The following is a 25,349-nucleotide window of genomic DNA, read 5'->3' as shown; positions in this document are numbered from 1 at the left end:
GATTCGATATCACTCTATGGACACATTCGGAGATCATCAATAATGAATTAGCATTAGTATTAGTCTTGACATTTTGGAGGATTGATATAATATCCAATTAAACAATAATTTGTTACTTGACTGTTAATGGCGCCATCTACCGGTGCAGAAATCAACAAAATAATTTCACATTCGGTTTTCCAGCGCTGCCACCTTTAAAATTCGATTTTTAACGCCGGTGTTAATCGGATTTCACAAAAATTGCCCAAATTGGTATGTGAAACGCTGCGTGAACCTGCAAACACACATTAGGCGCGCTTTAATGACCCGCACCCTTTGTTGCTCGCGGCCATCATACAAATTGTGTGCGGCTGCTAAAATGCGTGCGAGGGGTGAGTGCGCATTTACCACAACACCCGAAATGGTGATCTATTAACAGTCGGCCGCAACTTTGCCGCGATCATTAACAATCTGCGATGATGTTGATGCCACGATGCCACAGATATATACCACGTGCAGTTAACCACCCAAATTACTTCTGATGCGAGGATGTTGCTTTTTGTTTTTCATCTTTGCTAGATTAATTTCTAACGTAAAATCAATAAAAAATACCAAAAAAATATTTTTTATATAGAATTAAATTTAGAAATATGTAAATACATTTTTTACGTGTAAAAAAGTTTTTGGAAACTTTTTAATGCTCCTTTCATGCAACTTCTTAACACTTGTACCTTTCATGTTCCGGTGATTTTGGTATAATACAAGCATGTTATTCTGTTATGTGTCAGACGAGTTGAAAGTGTCTTATCTGGTGGCTGCTGTGAGAACTTACTAAGTGCATCTGACGGTTATTTGATACGCCGCAAGAAATATGCGATTTGTCACTTACTTTTTCCATGTTCGAGCCTGTCAGTAGCTACGTCTGTGGCTCAATTGCAGCCAGATGCGCAATGTTCACAGTTCACACGCTCGTCCCTATGGAAAATGTGCTTTTTACGAACGACTACATACTTACTGAAAGTATCACTATAATTACTTGAAAGCAATAAAAATACGCGTAACATTTTATGCAATATAAGATTCCTGATATTTAAAAAAATTGTATACAAGGATTTTTGCCAGAATATTCCAGCTGATCGCACGATTTCACCGTGCATCCAAAACATCAAACAGAGTACATTTTAATATAACCTGTTTTCAGTTGTATAAATATTTTCTCAAGCATATTGCCCACCAGAAATTATATTGATAATGTTCAGCACTCGAATGAAATTTCTGATGCTAAGTAGGCAACCCAAATACTATGCATACCTAACTAATAAAACAAGCACAAGTTAAATTTGATGATGATGAGGTTGAAAGGCCAAGAATGTAGGTTAGCTGCGACCTCTTAGAGAGCAGGATCAGGATCATCACGGTTGCAACGCGACCTCTAATAAAATCATTGTGGCCTCGTGCGGAATGTTCGAATGCAGTTCAAGCGGAAGCGGATGAATATCACACCACTCGGCATGTTTCCTGAAGTGCGGTGCTGGTCTCCACCAGCACCACCTCAAATGTGCACTCGCTCACATGCACACTGAGTGAACCAAGTGATCCTTAACTAATAGTATGCGCATATGTGCAATGTGCATCTGCCATTATTCTAGGTATGTGTATAGGGCAATATTAAAACTCTAGCCTCGCAGATTATTAGAGTTATGGCAAACAATTTATAGGACTTCCAGCTCGCATAATGATATTACTGTGGATGGAATTTGGATGTCGATTGACTATGGTATGTGGAAATGAAATCATAATTTGATATTAAATTGTTTGATAGATCTAAATTATAAAAGGAAAAGGAAAAGACAAATCTATATATCTATATATATATATATATAAATCAATTGCTGTTCGTTAGTCTCGCTAAAACTCGAGAACGGCTGAACGGATTTATCTTATCTTGGTCTTGAATTATTCGTGGAGGTCTAAGGAAGGTTTCAAAGGTGAGAAAAATTCGAATAATTGCCGGGAAAATCCTCAAAACAGCTCTTTTCTATAGAATAAAATTTGACATTGAGATTCAATCATAGTTATAGTTAAATAGTTGAATTCGAGATGGCGCGCTGAAGTGCATTATTGACAAAACTTTATATAATTAATTTCTTTAAATTAAAATTGCTAATCTTATTGATAGAATTGACTCTTACTACGAGTATGTCTAGAACAAGAGAGTAAAAACGAATTACATTTTTATTAAACACTGCCGGAACGAAGTCGCGGGCAACAGCTAGTACTAAATAAAATTGCGTTAGTTACAGCATTTATAACTTCAGAACGACTGGACAGATTTTCCTAATCTATGATTTGTTGAATTCGTCTTCGTACAAAATAGTGGAATAACTATTAAAAACTGAAAAAATATACCTATAAATGTATTAATTAAAGGATGAAAATTTGTATAGAAATTCAATCATAGTTGTACCTAAATAATTAAATCCGACATGAAGCTAAAATGTTGTTAACATTTTTTATTTATTTAAAATAAAATTGCAAATCTTATTGATTGAATGGACACATTCCTGGCAAAAAAATATAGATTAGTGCAAAATCTGTTGGTAAGCGCATAACTCCACAACGTCTGGACCAATTTGACCATTTCTTTTTTTTTAAACATTCGTTAAAGTACAAGGATGGTCTTTACGGCGAGAAATTCGAATAATTGCCGGGAAGACTCTAAAGACAGCCCTTTTCTAGAGAATAAAAGATGGAATTGAGATTCAATCGTAGTTATAGGTAAATAATTGAATCCGAGATGGCGCGCTGAAGTGCATTATTGACAAAACTTTATATAATTAATTTCTTTAAAATAAAATTGCGAATCTTATTAATAGAATTGACACATAGGTACTATCTCTTGAACAAGAGAGTATAAACGAATTACAGCAACAGCTAGAATGAAATAAGACTGTTGTAATTTTGACATGTTTGGTTACATAGAAGGATGGGTTAGATGTTATAAGTGTATTTCGAGGTTAGTTTAATGTCAAAGCTAGTTTCAGTTTACCATACGGAACAGATCAATCTAAGTAAGGATGAAATTAGATTACGTTGACAAACAAACCTTTGATATTAGTCACTTTCGATTACAATCTATATTATTCAAGATGTAACTTCCCATTTAATTCAAACCAGAGTATAACTTGACTTAAGTGGATTGGCACTAAGCAGCAAAAAGGTTTACTAAAATATTATTTTAATGCTATATTGTGAAAACCAAATTTAAAAACACAATAAATAAATAAATATGTTTTATAAACAAATATAAATTGAGGTTATGATGTTTATCAACTCAAAATGTCTATAACTGGATCCTATTTAACAATTTCATTTGAGTTATGACCAACACACTATTTTAATGTTTAATTATTTATATTTTGATAATTAAATTGTTCTCAATTAAAGTTGTATCATAATATTATGCGCAATGATGATTATAATATTTTCAAGCGATGCAAAACATAATTTTAATTAACGAAATGCACCAAAACGAAAACAAACAAAACACACAAAAATAATTACCCACATTACGAAAACAAGTATATTGAACAAATTAAAAATATTTTGTTCAATGTTATCAAACACGTAATCAGGATCAGAACACACTGTATAAATATAGTTTGCCAGATGAGATAGTAAAACGGTGTTTGCATTTCGTTATATTTCAACCCTACTAAACACCCTTCAACAGATTTGCACAACACGCAGATGTTAGAACTTCCGGTTTCCGGTTTTCAGTACACACAATTAAAATAATTACAACAACACTTAAAATAACAACAATCCGAATTACAATTATCTCCAGAGTGCTTATGAGATTTTGTTTTGTGTTGTTTGCAGGATGCTCGGGTAATCCGGATGCCAAACGCCTCTACGATGACCTGCTCTCGAATTACAACAAGCTGGTGCGGCCTGTGGTCAATGTATCCGATGCGCTCACCGTTAAGATTAAGCTCAAGCTCTCCCAGCTCATCGATGTCGTAAGTATCTCGATTTTATTGAAGGCGTACCTTTAAATCCGCCCCTGTATGAGGGCGAAAAAGGTGTAAAAAACCAGCTGGAACTAAATGAAAAGGTTTTATTGTGGTTCAGTTCCAACATAAACTACGGGTGGAAAGTGGTCTCGGTTGGGATACTAATGAAAGTGCAAAAGTACAAAAGTCCAAATAGTACAAAATGACCTCGTAAGAAGTTCCCGGCTAACTTCTGACCACAACGAATGAAGAAAAGGTGTGACTATTAGAAAACAAAATAAACTACTCTCTACTAAAAAGATATTAGCTACAATACAGTATGTTGTGTATATAACCTGCAGCATACTGTATTTTGGGTTGCCTACATTGTAATAATTAATGCCGCGTGCGTGTAGAATTAGTCGAGACCTTTTTCACCCAATTAGTTAACCGCACCGATGCGTGCCCCCTTCCAACACGATGGGGTGGCGGTCGTTTAAACTCCGACACCTCCGATGTGCCGCCGAGGAGACGTTTGGGAGGCATAAATTTGCCGCCATCTTCAAACGCTGCCAACTTTCGCTTCAACCCCAACATCTCCAACCTCAAACAGAACTTCAACGCTTCTCTCTGCGCAAAGTTTTCCGCCGACGCGGCGCAAAGTATTTAAGATGCAATTTTTTCAGATTTTTATAGCGAGTTAAAAATTTCATGCCGCTATTAATCTGAATACGAAATATTGACGTTGATAAGCTTTTTCAGCAAACGCTCAGTGTGTCGAAGGACGTCGAGGAAAATTTATAATTGAATCAGAAATTAAATGTAACTTCATTAAGTCGCGATAATTAACTGTCGCCGCTCATCTTAATTTTCATTCGGCAATATTTTCATCGTTTCGCATTTATCTCTAATCGTTTATTTTCGTGGACATTATCGTTTTATCATCAGTTGAGTCACGTTGCCGTTTGTTCTTTGAATGTTTTGTAATTGATATCGCATTACAAAGATGTCGGCAATGTGCGCGAACAAAGTTTCAATTTAATTATTGCGACGCCAGCAATCACAAACAGAAAGAAAAACAAAAACCTGAACAAATACGAGAAGTTTTTCCTTTGTTGTATTAAGACAATGGAAAGATAAAATATGTTGGTTGAGTTATGATGTTGCTGTAGGCAACCAACATCACACATTTAAATCTTAAGAATTGAGAATATAAAATGCGAATCACAAAAAATCGTTGAATTTTCGTGTGTTGTGTTTGTGATATTTACATATATCACATATTTTCTATGTTGGCAAGGATTTCTCTCAAATTAATATCCGTATGCGAAGCGTCGAAGCGCGGAAAGCGAGTAAAACGTGTAAGTCTTCCCTCGGCGGCGTCGTCTGCTGTACCATTATATGGATTTGCTTAGATAAACTCTCGCGTTTCACGCGTCTTCCGTATGAAAAATACTTGCGCGTTTCGGAAACTGCATTCGACGCTCCAACTTTATGCGCGCGCTCGGATTGCGATCATCTAAGTTTTCATATGAAATAGAATAGTAAAAGATTGAAAGAAAAACGAACGCATAATTTACGGTTTGGAGATTGAATAAATTTGTTCAATATCCTGTATATAAGACAATATAATACCTAGTTGAGTGATTAATTTGTTTACCGAAAGTCCTGCTCTTTATTATAATAATTTCAAGGATTTTGCAAGGTTTTTCTGCCAAAAGCACGCCCTAAAAAAACGCGACGTACGAGATGGAAACTTGGACGACACGACAAGCACGTCCGCATGAAAATTTTTACCACCTGCGCTGTGCTGCGCCCGCTTTTTCCCGCTTTTCCGTGTTCCACGCTTTGTGTATTTATGATTACGCCGTTGTTGAAATTTTACTGCAAACGCATTCACAGGCGGTGCAAAACTTTCGCTCAAATAAAAAAAAACTTGTAGGAAAACATACATGATTTTTAAAATTACACCTAAACACACTGTATATTACCCATGGTGCAACTGGCACACGCGTGAAAAATACTTCAAACAAACGTTTGGGATTTTTTGTGCATCACACGCGTTGTAAAATCGGTAAAAGCAGAGATTTTCACTAAATAAATTAAAGCAAATATATTAATACAGCAAAATCAATACAATATTTATACTTTATGGTTAAATGTTAGTTGCGTATTGTTTTGATTACCCTGTATCATGTGGCTGGACGATATTTTCGTCGCTTTTTGGCATATTACCAAAAGTGTCAAGGATACGCGCACACCGGAAATATATGCGCGACACGGCGGCAAACTTACGGCGCAACACCACCGCCAAAAGATGCGAAACCGAAGCGTAGACACCCGCCACCGAAGTTCGGAAAGAAAGATGGCCGAAGGGATGGGGGGATGAAGAAAATGCCCCGGAAAGCGAAAACATCTGAACGTCATAAAATATATTTCGTCGATATATTTTATTATTGTAATCGACAAGGATGTCAATGCCACTGAAGGAAAAACAAGCGAATAAAACCCTACATATGACATATTTATGACATATTTTCTTGAGGGGTGCAAAAAATCAGAAACATAGAAAAGTTAATCTTAAATTATTAATTAACTAGCTTGTACCCACGGCTACGTCCAAGTATATTTTAATAAATAATAGTATAACTATATCTATATATATATATATATATATATATATATAAATGAATTGCTGTTTGTTAGTCCCGCTAAAACTCGAGAACGGCTGAATGGATTTATCTTATCTTGGTCTTGAATTATTCGTGGAGGTCTAGGGAAGGTTTAAAAGGCGAGAAAAATTCGAATAATTGCCGGGAAAATCCTCAAAACTCGCTCTTTTCTATAGAATAAAATTTGACATTGAGATTCAATCATAGTTATAGTTAAATAGTTGAATTCGAGATGGCGCGCTGAAGTGCATTATTGACAAAACTTTATATAATTAATTTCTTTAAATTAAAATTGCTAATGTTATTGATAGAATTGACTCTTACAACGAGTATGTCTAGAACAAGAGAGTAAAAATGAATTACATTTTTATTAATAATATATATCATCTTCTATATCATATCATCGTCTAAGATCTATGTGTCAAATCTACCAATATAATTCTTAATTTTATTTTTAACTTGCTTTTGCCCGTGACTTCGTCCCGATAGTGTTTAATTAAAATGTAATTCGTTTTTACTCTCTTGTTCTGGACATAGTATACGTCAATTGTAACAATAAGATTCGCAATTTTATTTTAAAGAAATTAATTATATTAAGAATTGCTAAAAATGCACTGTAGCGCGCCATCTCGGAATCAACTATTTAACTATAACTCTGATTGAATTTCAATGCATACTTTTATCCTATAGAAAAGGGATGTCTTTAGGGTTTTCCGACAATTACAACAGATTAGCAACTTAGCGCTTAGCAACAGATTTTGCGATTCATTTTTATATTATAGACTAGCTCATACCCACGACTTTGTCCGTGTAGTTTTTAGCAAAATGCCAATTTCCATCGCTTATTTAACACTCTTTAAGTCATAATTTTTAATAAATTAAGATTTATTCAATTATTAATAACGGAGACAAATCCAGCAAATCATAGATCATCAAAATTGATTCCACGGTTCTTGGCTAATAAAAAAGAAACTCTAAGAAACATTCGCCGAATGTAGTTTGAATGTACCTTGTTGAGCAAGTAGGGCTTGTATGGAATTTTTTTTGCATTTATTTTTCCAAAATTTCTCACTTTCTGAGTTTTTCTTGGATTTCAAAACCAAAATTAACCAAATCTGTCCAACCAATCTCGAATTTCACTTATTTTTCTAACTAACAAATATCAATTTTCGTTTTTTATTGCTTTTTATGTGAATATAGATAAATATAGATATATCTAGATAGATATAGATTTGCCGAGATTGATTTCTTAGCAATAAAATAATTCTATTATATAGAAAACCAACAAACACACCCTTAAAATCCAGCCTTAATCTGATTTTATCTTCCACCTTCTATTTTCTCTCAAATCTTCCTTCAAGTGTATTAATAGTAATTAAGACGTCTTGGGACGCAGCAAGCAATCTTCATCCCCTACGCATAAAACAATCTAATATCCTACATCCTGCCAGAACATCAGAACATCCTGAACCACTAATTACTATATCGGCAACTTGATTAAATACGCTGATAAGACACACCAGTGCTGTGGGATTAATGCACTGATCCTTGGTGATGTAAGTTATGATTCCAACATATGCTGAGCATGATTTGCATTTAAAATATATTCAGACTGCACGATTTTTCGTTTAGGGAATTATGGTAAGTTAACCACATAACCCCTAACCGCCTGCGCCATTTTGAATGTGCAGCGCTGACGAAAAGCCGTAATAAGTTTGGGCAAAAGTTTTAAATCTTCCGACCGCATTTCGGATGAAAATATATGAGCAGTCGGTGAAGTAAGTTTTTCTCGCGTAAAAAGGAAAAACAACTCAACCTGAACGTATAACGTATAACCTCACAAAGTTAGCGAGCGCAGAGATTTCGATGCATTGTTTGTGGAATAAAGCAATAACTGCTTGTTTTATGTTTGTACTCTCTTCCTCTTGCGTCAACGGTCGGAAATGTACTCGGAAGTTTACAAATTCGATTAGACTTAGTTGATAAAATAGCTGCGCAGTACTTTAGACCTTTGTATTTTACTTTAAGTTATTATTTGAACAAAAATCAGTCACGAAAAAACATTTTACTATCTAGCAAATATATTTTATTCTATTACTACGAGAAGTTAAATATTAATCTCAACAAAACTCATAAGTGCAATGTATTTGTTTGTTTGTTAAGCTTTCATGCAAAATCCTGTGAAGCAACTTTGATAAATTTAGGTATACACATATTTTTGACCATGGAAGAGCAAATAGGGTACTTTTTATAGCCAAATTATAACTTGAAGGGGTAAAATAAGGGTTAAAAGTTGATATGATGATTTAATCCTAATTAATGTTACGTATTACAAACGATTGTGATATCAAAATAGATTTATATAATTTTTATTTGTCTTTATCTGTTAAAGTTATAATTATGCAACTTTTAAGCTTAGTTAATTAAATAATTGTCAATTTTAACTTTATTCGTTAAAATTTTACTAAAAATAATATGTATGCATTAAACTTTTAACAATTTTACATTTAATTTCGTAAAATTAAATCACATTTTCATTTATTCTGTTTGTTGAGGCTTGTTTAATCCGAAACTAAAAGCAGTTCAACTAGGACAATATCACAGTATGTTTGTTTCAATTTGGGTCAGAGCTGCTCGCCTCGCCCCAACAAACCCCATCCGAATCTAAACTCTTCATCTTTGCGTTTCTACATGTCCGCATCACTCGACGTTGACTAATAGCGCCACTCGTGAGTAGTCGTGAAAATAGATTAAAGTCACCAGTTAGTCCACCCAGCGTTCACCAGCAGCAACATTGCCACACTGAATGTGTTTGAGCCCATCGTAAAAACAATATGACTGAAAAACGTGAACTTGCATAAAGTTTTATGCTCACTCTCCCACTCTTGCAATAAAGATTATATCATCTAAATCAACAAGCAAACAAGTTTCGGTTAATTAGAAAAGTTAATAATGTTTTTCATAGAGTTGCGTTTTTATGATGAATCCACGAATATTTTCGGAATTTATGCACTATCAAAATATGTAGAAAGTTTTTTTTGCGTCTTTTTAAGACGGTTTATCTCGAGGGAATTACAGTTTCTATTCGTTTTAACGTCCGAAAGATGCGAACGATGCGGAAGTCAAGAGGGACGTATTGTAACTTCCGGTTTACGACCAGTACTTTTGGTACTTTTGCGTTGCGTCGTAAGTGAATGTGCTAAAAGTGAATTTACAACCAAATTTTTAAGATTTTAAACACAAGTTTTAACCTTTTTAAAGGTAAAATTTACATTTTACATAAATTTTAAATTTTACTTTTACATTTTAGTATTGTTGTGTTAAATATTAAATTAATTAAAAATATTTAAAAATTACGATTTTTGAACAAATGCGCGTAATATTTTTAAAATTTCTTTTTGAATCCACTTTAACCTTTATATACATCTTCTATACTCTAAAAAAATGGCAAAATCTGTTGGTAAGCGCATAACTCAACAACACCAAGACCAATTTGGCCAATTCTTTTTTTTTAAATGTTTGTTAAAGTCCAAGGATGATTTTTACGGCAAGAAAAATTCGAATAATTGCCGGGAAAACCCTAAAAACAGTTCTTTTCTATAGGATAAAAGTTGGCATTGAGATGCAATCATAGTTATAGTTAAATAGGTGAATCAGAGATGGCGCGCTGAAGAAAATTATTAGCAATTCTTTATATAATTAATTTCTTGTCTAGAACAAGGGAGTAAAAACGAATAACATTTTTCAAATATTTAAAAATTTCAAAATCAAATATTAATAAAATTTTATCCACTCTTCATAATTAGTATTTTAACAGTTTCCTGTAAGCGCTTATGTCCTCCCCAGGATTAAAAAAAGAAGTTCCATCTACTCCAGCGCTCGTAAACATAATTTATCGAGTTTAGAAAGTCGCATGCAAACAGCACGAAATTTATGTGACGAATTCATTTCGTTACATCAAGAGATTGACTTCCGAAATAGCTGCTAGCAGGAAAAAATATACGATGTCCAAAATATGAAAGTGTACCGCTCGTAAATAATTCGACTTTATGAAGGCGCAGTCAACAGATGAATCTTTGATGAAGTATAGCAGATGTCGCTGCTGTATTGCGACCCTTCCGACTCAAAAGCGCTGCGACATAAGAAGCCGTGTACTGCGGGTATACGCGTTCTGTTCATCTTGCCGCAGGCGAGCACTCACCCTTCTGAAAGAAGGCGGAAGGCGGAAGTAAAGATTTCAAAACGTGATACAATTATTTGTCAACTGGAATATTTCCTGCAGCTGTAAATACGTATATTACCAATTCACAAACACGCTCAAGTCTTTAATTTGAAAATTAAGTCGAAAGTACGTAACCTAATTTTAAAATGATTATTCAACTAATTATAAAGATAAAATGTTATCGGTGAGTACTTACCTAGTGGCATTACTAGTTATTTCTGCGTGTGAAAGTTCTATTCGTGTTCTTAATCTCGTTTTATCGGCAAACTCTGTTGGGAAATTCTGATAGATAATAAACTATCTGAGTCAATGGCGATGGCGATGGTGGCAATGATGACATGTCGCAGGCTTCTTGCGGAAGCTTGTCGTGTCGTATGATTGTTCCACTGTTCCATCGTCCCAGGATAGCAATTTTCCACTAGAAATGTTTTTCGAAAAAAAAACACGGTCTACTAGGTTCTCTTGATCTTCAACATTGTGGGAGTAATTCAATTTGGAATGCTGTTTTTTTTTACTAGAAAAATATAAAAAATTTTTTAAAAGTAACAATTTATAATTGAAAAGTTAAATTATTAATTGAATATATAAACAAATTTTCGTCTTGTTAAAATTCGAGAGAAACTGAAACAATTTGGCTAATTGTGGTTTTGAAATTAAGAAAAACAATCACAATAATAAAGAAATTATAATTTGAACGGTGTAAAATAAGACTTTTCTCAGTAAATATATTAATAAAACAAAGTTTGGTTAATTAAAGCATTTATTATTCATGAATGAGTAAAAGGTGTTAAATTACCGCTTAAAACTTCTATAGAAATTTACTGATTAGAGTAGAAATTTAATCTTAGCAAACGCACAGGCGCAAACTCCACCCCGTGACTAAAGTACTATAGTCACCACTTTGACCGCCCGTGTTTAAAATACCAACTTTTGTGTTTCAAAACTTGCGCTTTAAATGTAAAACTGAAAAACAATACTATTAGCATTTCTTATTTTTTGAAAATTAAATTAATTACATTTTTACTAAAAACTACGGCAACAAAGTCACTAAAGTAAATAAAGAGAATTGAGATTACGTTATTGCGCATTACAAACATTTGTTATTGCTGCAATTTTAAATGAGGATCTTATTGACAGTTTCAGATCAAGAAAAGTAATTAGTTACGCTATTTTTTTTATTAAAATCTCCGCGACAAAATCGCCAGCAAAACCTAGAATACAATATATTTTATTTTCAAACCGGATATTGCCACGTTGATAATGTTGGAGAATTTAATTAAATATCACTTTGGTGGAGGCGCCGGAAGTATCGATATTGCGCTGCAGAACGTTTCTTTTACTGTAAAATACGCATTTAACTAAAACGAAATTTTCTCGTTTCTATACTATTTAACTACCAAAACATTGTTGCAAAACTAAGGAAAGCACTAAAAATAAATAATAATATTATTATTTTGCGCAACAAGTTTTCAATTATTAATTTACGACCACAAACAATACAGGAATAAACCATTTCGGCTGACCACAGCTAGAAAATAGAAATTTGTGTATTGTTAGATGTTGTGAGGCATGAAAATATTCAGAATGTTGATTTAGGGCGCAACCCTCAGAAGCAACGCAATACCTGAGTATGTACAACAAACAGATCCCAATTTAAAATTTAGTAATCCCAGTCAACAGAGTGGACATTGCACGCAGCGAATACCAAACTTTCTGAATATGTGTATGTGTAATGTGTGTGGACTACTCTCCGGGGGTCAATGAATCCACCAATTTACATCTGTTAACTCAACTCCAACACGCAATCAGAGGCGTTGGACCGTGAACCAAATATTGATAAAAAATATGTTTAAACCATATTCGTAAATATACAGTGTGCTTAAATTTATTTAAATTAATATATGATTTGTTTGTTTCAGAATCTCAAAAATCAAATCATGACAACGAATTTATGGGTAGAACAGGTACGTTTATTCTTTTTTTTTTAATTAAAAAGACGTGAATAGTTTCCATTTTTGATGCCACGCTAGAATTGAATTTCAGTTGCCGACGCCATGTTTACGTAACGCGTTGAAAAACGATACCGGGAAACTGCAACTTGTCCGACAACAAAACCAGCTCGTTATCCCGTCGGCAACCGAAACACAAATTTGCATGCCAGATGAATAATAATTTCGCATGGTACAGTTTTACACGTCCGCGCACACTTTTCCGATGCTGCATTTCTAACAAAAGCGGGGCAGTAATATACGCGGGTACAGATGTTAATTTATTTTTTTTACGTTCCGTTAAGTTTAAATACGTTTGGCTGGATAACAATGGGAGTAATGTCGCGTGACGTTATTTCAGCGTTAATTAATTAGCAAAAAAAGTTTGGCGGATGCTTGTAATAACCGGACGGTTTGCAGAGTTGGTACGACTACAAGCTCAAGTGGGACCCAAAGGAATATGGCGGCGTCGAGATGCTTCATGTCCCGTCGGATCACATTTGGCGTCCCGACATCGTTCTCTATAACAAGTAAGTGGACAACTTTTCAAAAAAGTTACTGCAAATACAATGACAGTTTGGAATTATTATGCAACCCAACTATCATTAACTATTCAATACTATGCGCATGAAGAGGTTAACCGAGTGTATCTTGCCCGGCTTAAAATCGAATATCTTTGTGATCAGAAACAATTTTTCACATTTTTCCAACAAGAAATTGTTATAGAGTTAGAAGGAACTAGAAGAAAAGAGTTTGGTTTCGAAGCATCCACGTCATCGTGATTGATTGCCTCCGATATGAAAAGATGTGTGTATAAAGAAACACCATCATCCTTCAGAAAACAAATAGATAACAAAAAAACTAAAATTTCTTGTTTGGTTTTGTTTTTCTTCTTCTGTAAACGAGAGAAAAAAATGTAAGAGGAAATAAACGTTTTGCGGAGACTGGACTGGACGTTGCTTCCAAAAACAATCAAACAATCGCACAATAACGCATTAGATTCCAGGGATTGGATGCCATGCGAGGAAATTTATCGCGGAGTGTCGGTTTTCAGAAAACAATCTCAAAACTCAATACTAGTGTTTTGTTACGTGGGAATAAATGCACAGGGTTAGATTTTCTAAATGGCAAACGCAGTAAAAATATAATGTATTGCCTATAGTAGGTATATCATGTAAATTGGGTTGCCTAAGTCTAATAAAATCACAATGGTGTTATCGTGACACAAATTTTTACTCACAACTTGCAACAGTGTCTGAAAAATATGATGTTTTATAAATTCATGAGGTGATATATTTCTCGACGTTGTTTACGTTTACGTAACCGGTGAGCGTTTCTAGCCCCAGGATGATTTATGACGTTGCACTTGCCCCGCAGGCTGCATCCGAGTGCATTCAAAGTGTTCGAAACATTCCGAATGTCATAGTCAGAATCACATTACATACGCTCTTATAAATTAGGTTAGAAACACATAATTCAATTTCTTGTGACTATTAAACTTTTTTACGAATTGCCGCCATTTTGTTTTTAATTTTTTCTTTTTAAAAAAATCATTAAAAAAATATTTATTTATAAAGCGCACAAATAAAGTATTAATAAGAATAAAGCAAATGAAGATGTCTTCACACAATGCCTAACACGAAATGTAAATTACTTAGAAACGCCCCAAAGGGAAAGTGCTAATGAACGTTAATTGTTTTGCACTCGCGTTAAGATTGTATCGCAACCCACAACCAAACCACTTTTTTTAAAAGCCTGCTTTTTTCTCTTGTTTTCCGGTTTCCTACGCTGTATTGTCCTTCGAGGACTGCAGCAGGTGTTGGCATTTGTTTATTTTTATTTCGTCACATCAAGTGGATGCTAATGTATTTTTTTTTTTGCAGCGCCGACGGCAACTTTGAGGTGACGCTGGCGACAAAAGCGACGCTCAACTACACCGGCCGCGTGGAGTGGAAACCACCCGCCATCTACAAGTCCTCCTGCGAGATCGACGTCGAGTACTTCCCCTTCGACGAACAAACCTGCGTGATGAAATTCGGTTCTTGGACTTATGACGGTTTTCAGGTTAGACGCATGAAAAAAAAACACCATTTTTTACATAACCTTAATTTAACCTAATTCAATTTGTGTTGAGTGCTTGCAAGAAAAGCATTCGCGCACACAGTGATAATAATCATAAATTATTGTGTTTGCATTCATCGATGAATATGAAATGAGATTGAATACGCGCCTCAAACGTGCCTGAAATGCAAACAAACCAATTCGACAAACAGCAATCATGTTGAAGAGGTGAAGACCAACCTAACCTCACTTAAATTAATAGTGTCACCCTTTGTTTTTCCTCATTGTCCTTCGTTGTTATTGAACGCGGAGCGCTCTCGAAACTTGCTCGTGAAAACGCGCGAATTGGTTTTCCCTTTTCATGTTTGCGCCGCGTCCTCAAAGTTCACTCATGATTGCTCAGGACGCCATCTACTCGAACATACATGACATGCATGTAATCGGAACCTTGTGAGCTGGCAAAGCGTCTCGATACATAAATTATTCACGCGCGAGCGTCCGGATAGTTTATATTTAATGACACTTAAAGTTGTGTCATGTTTAAACAACAAATGGCGGCGCTGTGCGGGAAGACTATAGAGGCAGAGTGATCTGTTTCCGGAACTCGGGGACAGGTGCAATCAATCATTTAGTCCTTCGAAGGTATAAAACTAAAACGTGCGCGGAAAATCCCAGGCACCAATGAACTTGTTTTGTCTTAAGTTGGTTGTCCTAATGCTAAAATTTAATTCTAACAGAATTGTAATATTGATTGGCTCTTCCAGGTCGATCTGCGTCATGTGGACGAAGTGGAAGGCTCGAAAGTCGTCGACATCGGCGTCGACTTGACGGAGTTCTACACGTCTGTTGAATGGGACATTCTAGAAGTGCCAGCCGTTCGGTAATTAAGGCGAACATTTTCAGCGCTCCTTCATCTTTCACTAGAAATTATCATCGGGAATGGATGATGCTTCATTCAAGCATAAATTTCAATCCTTAAACCCTTTCTCTGCTATTTGAATAAAATCTTCAAATCTTTTTTTGTGTTTTTTTCGGTAGAAATGAAAAGTTTTACACGTGCTGTGAAGAACCCTATTTGGACATCACATTCAACATCACCATGCGTCGCAAGACGCTATTCTACACAGTGAACCTGATCATACCCTGCATGGGCATCTCGTTTCTCACCGTACTTGTGTTCTATTTACCGTCGGACAGTGGCGAAAAGGTATGTGCACATGGACGCCATTTTAAATTGACGATTTTAGCTTCCAATTAGCCCACAAAAGATATGCGCCGCATCCTATTCAACCGAATTCGTCATTCAACATGCAAATCATTCGAAAGCCCTTTTGATATTCCCGCCATTGAATTCTTTGTCGCGTCGGGACTAATTGGTCGGCATCAAAAGTTTGGAAGCCGCTTTAATGCATTTACATATTTGACGCGCAGCTAATCGACGGATAAATTAAATCTGTGTCGCTGAATATTTCTAATTTCTAATTCTAATTTTAAATCTAGTACGTTGGCGACATTTTGTATATAATAGTTTTTCATTCGGTAGCGTGGCCGAGCGGTCTAAGGCGCTGGTTTAAGGCACCAGTCTCTTCGGAGGCGTGGGTTCGAATCCCACCGCTGCCATCTGCTTTTTTTTTCATTCTAGAAAATGTAATTTTTCATTTCAGGTAAGCTTATCAATCTCCATCCTGCTGTCCCTCACCGTGTTCTTCCTGCTGCTGGCTGAGATTATCCCGCCGACGTCGTTAGTGGTGCCGCTGCTGGGTAAATTCGTCCTGTTCACGATGATACTCGATACTTTTAGGTAAACGCCATTACCGTGCTGCACACATACAAGAAAAACCTTCCGTTGAAAATAATGTATCTATTTTGGATGTGTTGCAGTATATGCGTCACTGTGGTGGTGCTCAACGTCCACTTCCGCTCGCCGCAGACGCACGTGATGGCGCCGTGGGTACGGCGTGTCTTCATTCACATCCTGCCCAGGTTGCTCGTCATGCGGAGGCCGCACTATCAACTGGATAGACGAAGGTTTGTCACTGTTAATCATCTTTCTTTTCAAATGCGCTAAGCTGTTTTTGCTACCCTCATCATTGGTTAAGTCTGCTAAACCTCGTAGCTACTAGTGTTATGATTGGTAATAATAGTACACATGCTATCCGCCATTTTGTTTCCCATCGGGTTGATTCGGTAGATTATAGCATGTGTATAAAAACAAAATTGCTTGTGTTCTTTGCAGCATGTTGGGATCGTGTCAAAGAGTCACGGTTCGGACGTGCAACGGTCTTGATTCGCGTGATCCGGATCTGTATAACGAGGCCGAGGAGCTGCCCGATGACCCGTGCGGGCTCTTCCCCAGCGCAAATTCGCGCGACGAGCTCACACCCAGGTAAAACAAAATAATCTCAAACGTATGCGTAGCAGAAACAGCATCCTACCACATTTTAAACTAAAACAGATTGATATTTCCATCATCATTATCATGCACGCAGGGAATCAACCTTGACCCAATCTAATTTAATTATAATTTAGCCCGACTTTCAGAGAGCTGGAGCCAGGAGCGTTAAACGCCTGCCGCATTCACGGCACCACCCCACCACCCTGTTTAAGTGCGGTGCTGGGGCACGACCTCGGTACCGAGTTGGGCGCTGGGTGCCTGGAGGACACGCTGTGCGCCGAAACCACGCATTCCTGGCATCATTGCCCCGAGGTGCACAAGGCCATCGATGGGGTGCGCTTCATCGCTGATCATACGCGACGCGAAGAAGACTCCACAAGGGTGAGTTATTCACATCAAAGTTTTACATAACTTTACTTTTAAACTGGAAAGTTGCGAAATTTGTACACAGTTGGAAAATCTTGCTACGTGTTTAAATCATTCGAGTGTGTACCATTTGCCACTGCTTGCAAAAGTTAGGTTAGAGTGGGCAACATCAGCGGATTTGCTCAAGCACAGTTCCGGCAACCAAACAAACAGCAAATAAACTGCACTAAATTATATAGTGTTTAACTTGTGTTGCCTAGGTTAAAGAAGATTGGAAATATGTTGCGATGGTGTTGGATCGTCTATTTCTGTGGATATTCACACTAGCGGTGCTTGTAGGCACTGCAGGCATTATTTTGCAAGCGCCTACATTGTATGACGATCGCATACCCATCGACGTGCGTCTTTCAGAGATCGCCTCCACCACGGCCAAACCGCACATCGCCACTTCATTATAAATAAATTAGAATTAATTACAATGTTTAACAGTTTACATCGAAACTAATAATGGTTTATACATTACATACAGAATGCGGCAGCAAATTTCAGATTTTCAACTTGTATTTAAAATAAAATTATAATTGTATATGATTTTATTTTGAATATTCGTTTGATGCCATTGAATGTTTATTTTGAGCAAGTTTAATATTACAAAATTATGTGTTCATAATGCACAATAATTAAAGCACAACGCTCATAATATAATTCTACCAACTAAAAAAAGGTTTAAACCTCAGAAAACCTCTATTCTTTGATCAACCCTGTATAAACCAACAGATTGTTGCGCACACTTTTCAATTTATACATTTCACACAAATAATAAATAAATAAACACGTAAAGCCAACAAAATAATTAATGATAAGCGTAGGAATTGATAACGTGTAAACCAACAGTTACTAATTAACGAGAAGAGTATATTACGATAACGAAGATGCTAAAAACGTAAAAGGAAGCAAACAATATTAAGTCACACATACAAACTAAGTTAAATATACTTATAAATTTTAAATGACACAAACGATAAATATTTGTACGATATAAAACTATCTTTTCTATAAAAAATGAAATGAATTAAACGAAACGAAATTAAACATAAACAAATCAGAGAGATTATATTAGACACACACTGTTAATATATCTTATATCTAATCAAAACAAGAACAAAAATACATAGTTTATTATTCATGCGTGTATTACAAGGAGTATAAATCGCAAAGGTTAATATATTCTATCAATTTGTTAAAATTTCAATATAAATTAATTATAATATACTTTAAGAGTTAAAAATATTTTAAACTAGCTGTTGCCCGCGACTACGTTCCGGCAGTGTTTAATAAAAATGTAATTCATTTTTACTCTCTTGTTCTAGACATACTCGTAGTAAGAGTCAATTCTATCAATAAGCTTAGCAATTTTAATTTAAAGAAATTAATTATATAAAGTTTTGTCAATGATGCACTTCAGCGCGCCATCTCGAATTCAACTATTTAACTATAACTATGATTGAATCTCAATGTCAAATTTTATTCTATAGAAAAGAGCTGTTTTGAGGATTTTCCCGGCAATTATTCGAATTTTTCTCACCTTTTAAACCTTCTCTAGACCTCCACGAATAATTCAAGGCCAAGATTAGATAAATCCGTTCAGCCGTTCTCGAGTTTTAGCGAGACTAAGGAACAGCAATTCATTTTTATATATATAGATTGAAAATTTTTACCAATTTTCATCCCTTATTTAACACCTTTTAAGTTATAATTTTTGATATTTTAATAGTTATTCTGCTATTCGAGATGGAGAAGAATCTAACAAATCATAAAACATCAAAATCTGTCCAGCCGTTCTTGAGTTATAAATGTTGTAACTAACCCAAGTTGCTTTTATATAAGAAATTTATTGGTATATAGAACTTACATGCGCCTAAGTGATTTATAACTTGTAATACACGAATAGGATACTATGTTTTATTCACAACTTGGCATGGAAACCAAAATTTGTTAATTTGTTGTCCATAACAATATAAATATGTTGGCTAATTGATCAGTTGTAAGTAAAACATACTATCTCCATGAATTAAAATATAAAAATATTTAACGAACGTTTCAAAACTGTTTATGACTCGATTACTCGAGTCGACATATATATACATGTATACATGTATTATCAAAACACATATAATTTACTTATAAAGGTCCTCCTCGGCGAATATTTGACGAGACCTTAATGGCGACGACATTTCTAAATTTATGTTAGTTAGTTATACGAATACAATTAGACGACGAATGAAGTTTAACGAGAATACTATAAGAATTTTAAACACACAATTAATACAAATAATTATTGAACTGAATATACCTACCAAAGAAAAGTTTTGGAATTTAGTGTTTGGTTTTAAAATTGTTGAGTGTTGATGTCACGTGTTTGTGACACCATTTTGTAGTGGTTACTTTAATCTAAACTTGGTTAGAAATGTTTTAAAGAATAGAAACTAATCATTACATATATTTTGTTTATGTCCATTCTGTGACTACGAATGAATGTGAAAAAATTAACTGTTGCTCACGTTTAGGTGTAACAAGAAAATTATTACAGTTAGGGTAAATAAAAGTAACGTAAACGCATAAAGTACTCCTGGACTTGGAAAACAAAAAAACAAGCGATATTATTGTCTTTGTTTGTTGTTTGTACATGTTTCTCAAGTCAGATTGCACTCCCTGCGCGTATTTAAATGATAAATAAAAGAAAATTAAATGTAAATAATATATAAGATATTATATACCTAAAATATTTATATAAAAAGCCATAATTATATTCATAATATATTATATAACGAAGAAACACGTTTGAAATGTTTATAATTTTAATATTAGAACGAAAAGACGTTGAGCACGCATTATAAATGAAAATAAAACTAACAACAATTAACATGACGAAGACCAAGTAATAATTAATTTTAATAATGTACTTATTGTATTCTCAAAGAAAACAAATTCGACTAGCGTCTAGATCGATAGACACGAGTCGTGTGTTATATGTACATGACATCTCTAAATGTTTAAATTCAAAACCAACTTACCGAATCATTAGATTTGTGATATAGCGCTGGTGTGTAATAATTATGATTATTATTGCTAACGTTGATTGTTCCAGATAATTGATTGTCGTTTTACTCTGTATATGACATGCATATCGATAGATGTGTTTGGTTGATTAAAGATGAAGTTAATTTTGAAGAAATATGTACATTTAGTTGATTATAATATTGTGTAAAACGTTTGAATAAATGAATTTATTTACAAGATAACCTCTTTATTTTAACCAATAAAACATATTTGATGTTTGGGTTGCCTAACCAGTTTTAAATATAGACACATATTCCAAGTAAGTTATTTAAAAATTATTGTTTAATGCAATACTTATATAACAACAAATTTGTACCCATGATTTTTAAAAGTTTGTTCAGTACGTTTTTATCGCGCAAATTATTAGGTAATACTTACTTATAGCAATTAATTAATGGCATTGGCAATTCACCCGGCACTTGCAAGTCATGTTTCATGTTGTTTTAATAATCAAGTCACTCTAGCAAATAAGATATTTCGGATAAGTTTATCTTTTTGTTCCAATGACAGAACACGCCATTTCTAATCAACGTTCAATAAATGCTACGTAAACGTTAAAATTTTGTACATTTTGAGGTTACACCGAGATTCACAGTTCGCAGCAAAATGCCGTCCGATAAAAAACTAGCAATTGTAAGTATTTCGCAATAATAAATCAATATAATGCTCACATTCTTAATCGTAAGGTTACTGGTAGCAACAAGGGCATTGGCTATGCAATTGTCCAGGGCCTATGCGAGAAATTCGACGGTGATGTGATGCTCACCTCGCGTGATGAGGGCCGAGGCAGGGAAGCTGTCGAAAAACTAACTAAATTGGGTTTCAAGCCAGTTTTTCACAAGTTGGACATTCTCACCAGGGATAGTATTCAGTCTTTGGCCAGGTTCATCAAGGAAAACTATGAGGGAATTGATATTTTGGTGAATAATGCAGCAATTGCCTTCAAAGTAAGTTTATAACATGATATTTCAGTTAATTACTGATTAATGACACTTAATTATGTTGCTGTGTATGAATATTCTGTGTAACCCAGTACGCAGTTAAACTAGACAATGTCATACTACAATATTTCTTGTTATAGCAGAGTATCTTTTTGAATAATTAACTAACTGCTGTTGGCAGCTCTTTAAACAAAAGCAACTGCATATAACTAGTCATGACTTGGGTTGCATACTTAAAATGAAGCACTAAAACAAACTTTCTAAAGTTACCTCTACTTATGTCTTTTTTTGTTTATAGCATGATGCAACTGAGCCATTTGCTGTCCAAGCTGAGCAAACCCTGGAAACAAATTACTTTGCCCTTGTGAAAGTTTGCCAAGAATTATTCCCCCTGCTGAAAACTAATGCCAGGGTGGTGAATATTTCAAGTTCTTGCGGCCATTTGTCCAAGATTCCATCACCGGAATTGAAAACAAAATTCAGCGCAGATTCTTTAACTGTTGAGCAGCTGAATGACTTGATGTCTCAATTTGTGGATGCTTCAAAGGAGGGCAAGAATGATGAGTTGGGATGGGGCAAGTCTGCATACAATGTCTCCAAAGTCGGTGTGAGTGCACTGAGCCGCGTGCAGCAGCGCATTTTTGAAAACTCGCAACCAGAGAAGAACATTGCAGTGAACAGTGTTCATCCAGGATACGTTGATACCGACATGACCAGCCACAAAGGACCATTGACCATTGAAGAGGGAGCTAGTGCACCTTTATATTTGGCTATTGGTAAACACAACCACAAGGGGCAATATGTCTGGAGGGATTCTACTGTTTGGGACTGGATGGCTGATGGTACACCTGCTCCTGTATAAATTCCGTTAAGTTGATTTTTGGCTTGTTGAAAAATATTTGATGGACAAATCAGTGTATTAAAAGTATCGATTATTACTGTTATTCATATTCCACTACAATTGTGTTTACTGCACACTTATTTTTCTGTGCTAAGGCAGTGAATAAAAAAGATTAAAAACTTAATATTTTGATTCCAATAACAGATTTAAAGTAAATTGGACTACAATAAAACATTGGTTTAAGTGTGTAAAACACTCTCGGCGCATTTATTCAATTCGCTAGACTTTTTCAGCTCGTACTTGAAATTCTTCATTACTTTCATCTCCATGATTTTCACCCGGTTTTGATTGCTGACCTTCTGTCCATACTTCTGCTGTTTCTTCAAATTATCGAGTTTTTCCTTGGCGGCTTCGCGATCTGGCCCGAGTCCACCCAACGTGGGCACTTTCAAGATTGGTCTATCAATTTTACTTTTAATATGAACTTTACTTCCTCCACTAGGTAAGCCTGTAGTGGATTTGGATATCTTCGAATTACACTTGAACTTTAAGTTCGAATTCTTAGCATTGCTGACTTTGCTAATGACAGTGCGACCACTGTGTCCGCTTTGGCAGCTCACCGAACTCATTTGGTCGGTGAGTAACTTCTCGTTTTCTAGAAACTTGGTGTAGAAACTTGTATCCGAGACGAACGAAGAAGTTTCTGCGTCGGAGTAGTCACTCTGTGCTGAACTGCGTGCGGTTTTGAAACTGTCATCGTCACAAACCGCCCGACTTGTTTCTGTGGGTTCTGAGCCTTGCACGTAGCCTATTTTTGCATGAAAAAGATCCACGTAGGACTTTTTGACCTTTGAGTCGGCAAATAGTTGACTCATGCAGGTTGTGCTCGACATTAAGTTGGATTGTTGGGATCGCATGGGTTTAGTTAACTTACAGCGCGATTTTTGCGAACTGCTGAGTGATTTCTTAGATAATACTTCAGCTTTGGAAGTTTCTCTTGTATATAAAGGAACTGATAAAGATATGTCCGATTTATTAGTTTTGTCGGATGTTATATGCATCGACTTTAAGTCTGGAAACTCTTCTTCCTCAAGCGAATCGTAGAATAGACCATCTGACGCCATTTTAAACACAAAGAAAATCACACGTCTAATATAACGCAAAATAAAAAGTTGAAAATGTCAAATTTTAAACAATTAAACATGTCAAAACTTAAAGCCGAGTTTTGTTTTCTAAACACATATTTCACTCTTCGCAAAAGATTATTGAAAAACACATGGCTTTTCACTAGCTATTGAAGTCAAATCAAATTGTATTACAATAATCAGATAAGTAGTGATTGATCCTAAAATCTAATCAACCAATCTCTAATTAAAACTGTTAATATTATGTAAAACATTGTTCTAAGTACTTACCGAAGCCATCAAAGGACAATCCACATTTAAGAATCCCATCGCTGTGTACTGGGTTGTATGATGAGTTACTTGCAATGAAAAGAACTGGACCTACAATAGTATTAAACTATTAAAAAATAATTTTGAAGTCATGCCATGTTGGTTGCCAGAATTCAATAATTCACTAACCTCTTCTTTGATCTCTGGTCCAATATCCCACAATGTATGTAAAGAAGATCCTGTGGCATTTGCCTATAAATAAATAAATGATAGTTTTGATATTACACGCATTCAATTATTTTATGTTATACTCACAGCTGCTGATGCAGCTCCTGCGGCTGAAACAGTCGCCAACAGCTTAAAAGCGTGCATTAAAATATTAAGAACAATGGATATATAAGCCAGACCATCACCATCGTTTGGATTTTGAAATAGCTTGTAGAAATAAATCAATTCCGTGCAAATCATGATAAATCTCGTCAAGATACAAATCAAAATGTAAAATCCAAATGAATCGTTAATCAAACTCGCCAAATCGCTCAGAAGGTTGTAAATCTTTCCGTAATTCCTAATCGTATTCCTCAAATCATGAATCTTCATGTACTTCTTGCTTACGTAAGGACTCAATGATAATGAATTGCTCTTGTTATTTTCATTCACATATGTAAGTTGCAAAGTTGGAACTTCCTCATCGGCATTATGTTTGGTACCTATATTTTCTATTGCGTTGTTTAACCATACAAATCTTTGCTTCAGCAATAGCAAAACGTTAATATACTGATATACCATGAAAAAATTAACCGCGTTAACAATGTTAATTCCAGCATTAATAACTAATAGTGCCTGACTATCGCGCAAAACTTGCAAGACTGAACTCACTAGAAACATAACCACAACTGCAAGCACTTGGTAATAGGCAATTCTGCGTATACCTTTGTAACTTATACAAATACCACGGGCAGACATTGATTTGTCAAGAGCGATAAACATATCAATTATTTTAAGGTCTGACTTGCGTAGTATTACCGCCAGGATAAATTCAATTATAGTTAACATGACTCCAAGATACAATTCGATTTGTACCGCCACGCCGGTCATGTTCTCGGGAAATTCCAACACTTCCAATTCGAGATAGATGTAACCAGTTATCGCCAGAAAAATAACGGTGCGTAGAATACACAAACCGATCAAACTTTTGAATGGGGTGACAACAAGTTTGCGCTGTGGAGTTTTCTCGGTGAAGGAAAGATGAAGTAAACCAAACACCTTCGATACCCAATAATTCGGCGCGATCGCCGTGTAAAACTCATCAGGGTTAAGTATCATCTTTACAGCTTAATTAATTTCGCGTGTTTTCAGTGTGGTTGCTGTGTGT

At 35.3% G+C, this 25,349-nt stretch overlaps 4 protein-coding genes and 1 non-coding gene across 8 annotated transcripts in view; 3 read left to right on the top strand and 2 right to left on the bottom strand.

Moving 5' to 3' along the window:
- Positions 1 to 20,980, top strand: part of LOC135801403 (acetylcholine receptor subunit alpha-like) — a 55,491-nt gene extending 34,511 nt beyond the window's left edge. The window contains exons 4-14 of one of the 3 annotated variants that reach the window (XM_065314879.1): positions 3,862 to 4,001; positions 12,788 to 12,832; positions 13,277 to 13,386; positions 14,740 to 14,920; positions 15,682 to 15,797; positions 15,956 to 16,124; positions 16,582 to 16,718; positions 16,799 to 16,945; positions 17,154 to 17,303; positions 17,459 to 17,693; positions 17,939 to 20,980. In XM_065314879.1, the coding sequence (XP_065170951.1) occupies positions 3,862 to 4,001; positions 12,788 to 12,832; positions 13,277 to 13,386; positions 14,740 to 14,920; positions 15,682 to 15,797; positions 15,956 to 16,124; positions 16,582 to 16,718; positions 16,799 to 16,945; positions 17,154 to 17,303; positions 17,459 to 17,693; positions 17,939 to 18,136 (1,628 nt within the window). In that variant the 3' untranslated portion in view covers positions 18,137 to 20,980. Of the gene's footprint in view, positions 1 to 3,861; positions 4,002 to 12,787; positions 12,833 to 13,276; positions 13,387 to 14,739; positions 14,921 to 15,681; positions 15,798 to 15,955; positions 16,125 to 16,581; positions 16,719 to 16,798; positions 16,946 to 17,153; positions 17,304 to 17,446; positions 17,694 to 17,938 lie in introns of all 3 variants that reach the window. The other 2 variants (XM_065314878.1, XM_065314880.1) reach the window with 2 other exon arrangements.
- On the top strand, positions 16,456 to 16,537 carry TRNAL-AAG (transfer RNA leucine (anticodon AAG)). The gene has a single exon. It is a non-coding gene; the product is annotated as a tRNA-Leu (tRNA).
- Positions 20,981 to 21,268: 288 nt separating the features above from the next.
- On the top strand, positions 21,269 to 22,764 carry LOC135801406 (carbonyl reductase [NADPH] 1-like). Its single transcript, XM_065314884.1, has 3 exons — positions 21,269 to 21,431; positions 21,485 to 21,745; positions 22,038 to 22,764. Exons 1-3 carry the CDS (start codon positions 21,405 to 21,407, stop codon positions 22,599 to 22,601), a joined length of 852 nt encoding a protein of 283 aa, XP_065170956.1. The 5' UTR covers positions 21,269 to 21,404; the 3' UTR covers positions 22,602 to 22,764.
- LOC135801405 (uncharacterized) lies at positions 22,638 to 23,706 on the bottom strand. Its single transcript, XM_065314883.1, has one exon. The coding sequence runs from the start codon at positions 23,702 to 23,704 to the stop codon at positions 22,820 to 22,822; it is 885 nt and encodes a 294-aa protein (XP_065170955.1). The 5' UTR covers positions 23,705 to 23,706; the 3' UTR covers positions 22,638 to 22,819.
- Positions 23,707 to 23,795: 89 nt separating this feature from the next.
- LOC135801404 (putative gustatory receptor 28b) lies at positions 23,796 to 25,304 on the bottom strand. 2 transcript variants are annotated; one of them, XM_065314881.1, is made up of 4 exons: positions 24,290 to 25,304; positions 24,164 to 24,226; positions 23,996 to 24,085; positions 23,796 to 23,932 (listed from the first exon to the last, which is right to left on the bottom strand). In XM_065314881.1, the coding sequence occupies exons 1-4, from the start codon at positions 25,298 to 25,300 to the stop codon at positions 23,843 to 23,845; spliced, it is 1,254 nt and encodes a 417-aa protein (XP_065170953.1). In that variant the 5' UTR covers positions 25,301 to 25,304; the 3' UTR covers positions 23,796 to 23,842. The 2 variants fall into 2 exon arrangements, with proteins under 2 accessions (XP_065170953.1, XP_065170954.1); XM_065314882.1 differs by lacking the exon at positions 23,796 to 23,932 and having other exon boundaries at positions 24,048 to 24,085; positions 24,290 to 24,312; positions 24,761 to 25,304.
- Positions 25,305 to 25,349: the final 45 nt, after the last annotated feature.

Source organism: Atheta coriaria, unplaced genomic scaffold, assembly GCF_025399875.1.
Source record: "Atheta coriaria isolate IRGN ID8LTWV9N9 unplaced genomic scaffold, Caltech_Dcor_3.1 hic_scaffold_10_pilon, whole genome shotgun sequence".
Classification (NCBI taxonomy): domain Eukaryota; kingdom Metazoa; phylum Arthropoda; class Insecta; order Coleoptera; family Staphylinidae; genus Dalotia; species Dalotia coriaria.
The sequence above is the reverse complement of the archived record's forward strand: the minus strand, read 5'-3'. Positions and strand labels throughout refer to the sequence as shown.

What these genes read in the sequence shown, in the direction of transcription:
- LOC135801404 (XM_065314881.1), bottom strand. Translation starts at nt 25,300, where the DNA reads ATGATACTTAACCCTGATGAGTTTTACACGGCGATCGCGCCGAATTAT. An exon ending in CAGGAGCTGCATCAGCAGCT is followed by an intron (nt 24,227 to 24,289) that starts GTGAGTATAACA and finishes ATTTATTTATAG; the next exon opens with GCAAATGCCACAGGATCTTC. An exon ending in ATTGTCCTTTGATGGCTTCG is followed by an intron (nt 23,933 to 23,995) that starts GTAAGTACTTAG and finishes TTGGTTGATTAG; the next exon opens with ATTTTAGGATCAATCACTAC.
- LOC135801405 (XM_065314883.1), bottom strand. Translation starts at nt 23,704, where the DNA reads ATGGCGTCAGATGGTCTATTCTACGATTCGCTTGAGGAAGAAGAGTTT.
- LOC135801406 (XM_065314884.1), top strand. Translation starts at nt 21,405, where the DNA reads ATGCCGTCCGATAAAAAACTAGCAATT. An exon ending in CCGATAAAAAACTAGCAATT is followed by an intron (nt 21,432 to 21,484) that starts GTAAGTATTTCG and finishes CTTAATCGTAAG; the next exon opens with GTTACTGGTAGCAACAAGGG. An exon ending in ATGCAGCAATTGCCTTCAAA is followed by an intron (nt 21,746 to 22,037) that starts GTAAGTTTATAA and finishes TTTTGTTTATAG; the next exon opens with CATGATGCAACTGAGCCATT.